Source organism: Xiphophorus hellerii, chromosome 6 (genome assembly GCF_003331165.1).
Source record: "Xiphophorus hellerii strain 12219 chromosome 6, Xiphophorus_hellerii-4.1, whole genome shotgun sequence".
Taxonomy (NCBI): domain Eukaryota; kingdom Metazoa; phylum Chordata; class Actinopteri; order Cyprinodontiformes; family Poeciliidae; genus Xiphophorus; species Xiphophorus hellerii.
The window spans coordinates 4,831,165-4,836,671 of NC_045677.1; the positions used below are offsets into that span (position 1 = coordinate 4,831,165).

Here is a 5,507-nt window from a genome sequence, read left to right on the forward strand (position 1 = left end):
ATGGATAACTAATATTAAACCAAATACTACTATATAGGTTTAGGTTACTCTCTTCAAGCCAGTCTCTGTTAACCTGAGCGTGAGAAATTAATCATTTCAACCCACTTATAATCTATATTTTACCCAGGACTTGGGCAGCAAAATATTCCAAATGTGGTTGTTTTCACCCTATCAAATTATGTGTGGGGAAAAAAAACAAAACCTTAAATAGGAACCTTAAATGTGAAGGAGAAAAACATGCCCTGGCTGGATGAATGATTGTGTTTTGTCTCCCGCAGAATTTGGGCTGCGCTCCACAAAAACATGTTTACAGCCAGCGAACTATGTTTGAAAGGGAAAGCCCTGTTGGCCTGAGAGCGGGACATAGATGTGCCTCATTGTCCTGATCAACGCTGACCCGAGAATGAAAATAGACTCCAGGATCTTCAGCCAGTGAACTTTGCCCTACCGAGCCAAACGCACAAGAGACAAATGGAAGAGAATGTTTGAGCTCCAGCTCAGCCGCTGACTGTTTTGGGTGGGATAGTGCGAAATCTGCTCATTTGGAACTGAAATCATTGTCATGACAAGCAGTGGCACAACACAGATAATCCTGTTGCAAGATTTAATGTGGATACTTTCCCACTAAAATAGTTTAGATCTGCCATTGCATCTGACGGGGAACTTTCCTCAATCTTCTTGCTGTCTTTCTTCTTCCACAGAGGACAAACCTTTTGGTGATGAAAAATAATAATAATAATAATTGTCCTATCAACAAATTTCCCCACCTGAGCTGTGGAGATCCACTGTTCGCCATGGTTACCACGCGCCTCTTGGCTGCTTCTCTGTTTAATGCTCTCACTGCGACAAGAAAGCAGTCGATTCAACTTAAATACGTTGTGTTGACTGGTCACAAGTAATCAATTACATTTATCCAAGTAAATATATTAAGTCGCCATGTTAAGCAAACGTGAATAAGGTAAACTTGCCGAACTTAATGCAGTTACATGTGACAAGTTAACACCATACTTGTTCTGCTTCTAGCTGATTTGTTAAAGCTGCAGTATGTAACTGATAATTTTATTTATTTATTTTTTTACATATCAGTTGAAGCTGTCACTATGTCATGACAGTTTTGTATGAGGCAGATAGACTGGTAGGAGTAAACCTCTGAGGCCTTCACAGAGCATCTGGACTCACAGTGAAATGAAGTTACACACAGATTAGCTTTATGCACAAAATAGGCGGCTTCTGAACTGGATTTTATTTCCTGGTACTAGAGTAAAGGAGGCTGCATGAATACAGATCTTTCTTGCTTTTGTCAAAAATGTATCTGTGACTTATTTTCCTTACACTTCATAGTTTTGTTGGTCTGTCACATGAAATCCCAATGACATGCGCATAAATTGGTGACTGTAGTGATGAAATGTCAACTGTTTTAATCCGGTTTCCCCCTAGAAGCCAGTTGAACGTCAGATCAAAACAAATTGCGTTACTCATCCATTTTTTCCCAAAATTTCCAACCCACACCACAGTGTTGGCTTCCCCGACTCTCTCTCTCTCTCTCTCTTTGTTTTTTCTTTTTCATACCGGTTAGCTTCTCAGACTGTGTTTCCTGAGAAGAAAGAGGAGAGTGGCTCATTAGCTGTGGCTGAAGTGACCTTGTATTGACATCCAGAGCTGTGCGCCAGCTGAGGCAGGCAGTCAGAGGGGAAGGAATTGTCGGTGGCTGCCGGTAGAGGAAGCCGCCTCAGCCGCTATCGGCGAGCTTTGTGCTTTTTCACCCGCCGGGCTGATTGTCTCCTTCCTGCTAGCGCTCTTCAACTAACTGGGAAACAGGCCATTAGCAGAGTTTACTGGTAACTGGCCTCCCGGTCGAGAGTAAAAATAGACTCTGGGATTAAGTAAACAATTGTTTTTGTGCCCATGAGGCTATTTATGGGTGCAGCTTTCTATGCGTGGTCATGCCTTGATAGGAAAGACGGCCCAGACAGGGTCTGTGCAGAATGAAGTACAAAAAAAAAACAAAGAAAACACGTTTATTCCTGTACCTGTGAGCACTGAAGCTGAATTCGTTACCCAGGCTACAGTTCTTATCTATATAAATATGATGTAAGCAATATATTGTATTTAATTATTTATAGTGAGTTATCCTTTTATTCAGAGTATAATATCAGTGTGTTATAATAATCAATACTAGAAAGCTATGGTATTCTCCCGTCACACTGTAGGATATGTAACATATGCAGTTAGACTATCAGCTAAATCAAAAACTGTCATGGATTTTTGAACATGTCAAAAAATGTGGTGGTATGAGCATCAAAATTAGGAAATTCTACATATACGCATCAGATACCACATATACCCATTATAGCATGCTGACTGCTCGGGCTAGCTCCAACTGATGCCAGTTCTGCTAATGTTTAGCTAAATGGGCTAATAATCGTTTAACCTCCTCATGGCGTTCAATTCTAGGTGACCAGTTCATCCTTGATGGGGAAATCAAAACAGAAGCTGTCCCGCCAAAACAAAAGAGTGAGGACACTTCTCATCTAACGCACACATTATGCTATTTTGGGAGGCATCAAAAGTGACACGTAATCCAAACATGTGACAGAACGTAATATTCCACGAAATATACTCCTCCAACCCACATACATATTCCACTTCATCCTATTTGTCAACATATGAGGCAAGACGAGAAACAGAGGCGGCAGGTATGGAACGCCTCATGAAAGTCAAAATGTCGACAAAAATATACGCGCCGACTGTCTTGAGAACTCCTCTGTGTTGATGCAGATTATGCTCCTTTGCAGAAAGTAATTAGGTGTTCATTTCATATTTGAAATAATAGAACGGAGGATGCATGTGAGAGGTGTGGAAGGGGCAAAGAAAGGCTCATGATGTCTGTTAGGTTCTTTTAGGCAGACGCACTAAAAAAAAAGAAAGAACCTCTTTTATGTTAAATGCTACAGCTGAAAGGGATTTTCTGTTTAATCTTCTACAGAATCACTGAATGAACACACACACACACACACACGCTCACAAAGGCAAAGCCCTGACACCACACAGAGACAGCCCTCACTTCCCTATTCACAGCAAGGACATTGGAGAGCAGTGAAGTAATTCATTCAGTGACGAGTCACCGAGCAGCAAGGAAGTAGCGTGGAGGAAATTCAGCGTCGAGGAGTCTCTTCATCCGCCCACTCGGCTCCCTCATTGGGCTGAGAAGCATGATGTCACACGCCGGCCGCCTCTATAAAAACCCGCTTTCCCCGCACAGACGGCAGAGCAGCTGGAAAGCTCATTTTGCTGACAACAAGGAGGTCGGCTCACGCCCGCAGTCGCTCGGGAGAAACTTTGGGAGCTACTCAAGAACGAGCAGGACGCATCTCACCATGTGCAGAGGACTTGAATCGCTGCCCATCACCTGCCTGGAGAGGTAAACCCGACCAGAGATTTCACGCTCGTAGTCAAGTTTTCTCACGCCAGCAACTTGCGCACACGTTGCATGTCGTCTGAAGTGGTCTGTTGCCTCGATGTGTCCCTGCAGGGCGAAGGAGCTGAAGGCGTTGTTTGGAAGTTTGCTGCAGAGGTCAGAGCACAGCCTCACAGGGCAGGCCAAGAAAAGTGACAAGCAGAGGTAAGACCGGCATGCAACATCTCTTTGGAAGCATTTCGGTGAACTTGCAGCGGAAACCTTTTCTAATGATGGGTTTTTTTGCCCCCCATGTTTTTACAGATTACATGATGAAGTCAACGGGCCTCTAAAATGGAAGGAGTCATTTGACAATCTGCTGTCCAGTCAAGGTAAGTCCACGATCCTGTGTAGATGCGACGGAATCACTCTGTCCATCTTCAGTCGACCGGCTTTTAACGTCCGCTTTGCTTCCGCTTCCAGACGGACTGTGTTTGTTCAGAGCGTTCCTGGTGTCAGAGTTCAGCGAGGAGAACATCGCCTTTTACTTGGCCTGTGAGGACTACCGGACGAGCAAACCGCCCAAGCTGGCCGCCAAGGCCAGGAAGATCTACAAGGAGTTTGTCTGCTCCGACGCGCCACGAGAGGTACGGCCCACCCGCAACCCTCCCTTCGCTCTGCCGACCTCCCGGCCAGACGTTGACTCTAAAACTCTCTGTTCCCTTTGTTTCCGCAGGTAAACCTCGACCACGCCACCAAAGAAGTCACCAGGGAAAACATGGCGCGGCCCAGTCAGTCGTGTTTCAATCAGGCTCAGGACAAAATCTACACGCTGATGGAGAAAGACTGCTACCCTCGTTTCCTCAGGTCCTCGGCGTACCTGGACCTGACCAGAGAGACCAAGACGGGCTAAGAGACTTTAAAAAAAACCCACAAACAACAACAACAGCAAAAAAGAAACCCAGAAAGTTGGACGCAACTTGTCTTCTCCTTTTTAAGAAGGGGCTGCAAGCTCGGTGACGCGTTACCGACGGCGTCAGGGCTCTGGGCTGGAGAACCACAGAGTTTCTGGACGAGCCGTGGAGTTCTTTCCGTCTCCTCAGAGAATCCACGGAACGGGATGAAAGCTGGAAGCTGAAGTACACTGGAATCTGTGACAGGAGGCTCACACAGGCTGAGCACCAGCAGCCTGACGGACTTCACCTTTAGGTTCAGAGAGAGCCGCTAGCAGACAACCAAACTATCGTTTGAAGGCATTCATATTTATTTATTCTTTATTTATTAAAAAAAAAAAATGTTTACTGAACGTTTGCTGTGCAACCGATTGTTGAAAATGTGTTTGTAATTTATATATTTCTGTTTTTACATGTGGAAGTAATATGGAATTAAAGAAGAACGATACAGAAAAAGTGGCCGACTGCTTTGATGTTTTATTGTAAACATACAGTATTTGTAGAGGATTTTGATGCTTTTATATAAATATGATGGGGAAGGACTTTTGCTTTGCACAGTTTTAGTAACTTACTAATCTGTGCCACAGGGCTTACACTTCACAAGTGGGTGACTCCTTTACTCTGACGTTCCAGTCACTGGATCAAAGGATGATTCATGTCGTTTCATAACCATAAAAAGCCTGTTTTTGTAATTTAATGTTACTAAATTATATCTCCTCTGCAGCCCGTTCATTATGTACCTTGGCTTTCTTCCAGATTGTCGACTCCCAGTGAGACAAGACAGGATAAAGAGTATATAAATATGAATTGATGATTGATGGGATTTGATTGCGTCAAGAAAACAAACACAAAAAAAACCTGTTTAATGTTTCCAAAGACTTTTCTCCAAATCTGTTGCCAACGTTAAGCAGATTGATTCAAGAGAATGAAACACGTGGTTTAAAAACGACACCAGCAACACAACTTGGAGTTATATTACATTTAATGTTTAAACTTTGCAACAATGAAGGAACAAAAGTTCCAACGCCAATTTACTGTTTTAAAAGAAACTGCATCTGTGTGGTGGGATCACAATGTTAAAAAAAGAGAGGAAGCTTTCAGTACAAATATTAATGCAGGTTTTAATATAAATGTAGAAAAAAACGTCAATAAAATCC

The 5,507-nt window shown here is 43.3% G+C and overlaps 1 protein-coding gene across 1 annotated transcript; it reads left to right on the plus strand.

Moving 5' to 3' along the window:
• The first annotated feature begins 3,102 nt into the window (after positions 1-3,102).
• On the plus strand, positions 3,103-4,726 carry rgs5b (regulator of G protein signaling 5b). The gene is made up of 5 exons (XM_032564357.1): positions 3,103-3,421; positions 3,533-3,622; positions 3,722-3,789; positions 3,881-4,044; positions 4,134-4,726. The coding sequence occupies exons 1-5, from the start codon at positions 3,213-3,215 to the stop codon at positions 4,308-4,310; spliced, it is 708 nt and encodes a 235-aa protein (XP_032420248.1). The 5' UTR covers positions 3,103-3,212; the 3' UTR covers positions 4,311-4,726.
• The last annotated feature ends 781 nt before the right edge of the window (positions 4,727-5,507 follow it).

What these genes read in the sequence shown, in the direction of transcription:
- rgs5b (XM_032564357.1), top strand. Translation starts at nt 3,213, where the DNA reads ATGATGTCACACGCCGGCCGCCTCTATAAAAACCCGCTTTCCCCGCAC. An exon ending in CAATCTGCTGTCCAGTCAAG is followed by an intron (nt 3,790 to 3,880) that starts GTAAGTCCACGA and finishes TTCCGCTTCCAG; the next exon opens with ACGGACTGTGTTTGTTCAGA. An exon ending in GCTCCGACGCGCCACGAGAG is followed by an intron (nt 4,045 to 4,133) that starts GTACGGCCCACC and finishes TTGTTTCCGCAG; the next exon opens with GTAAACCTCGACCACGCCAC.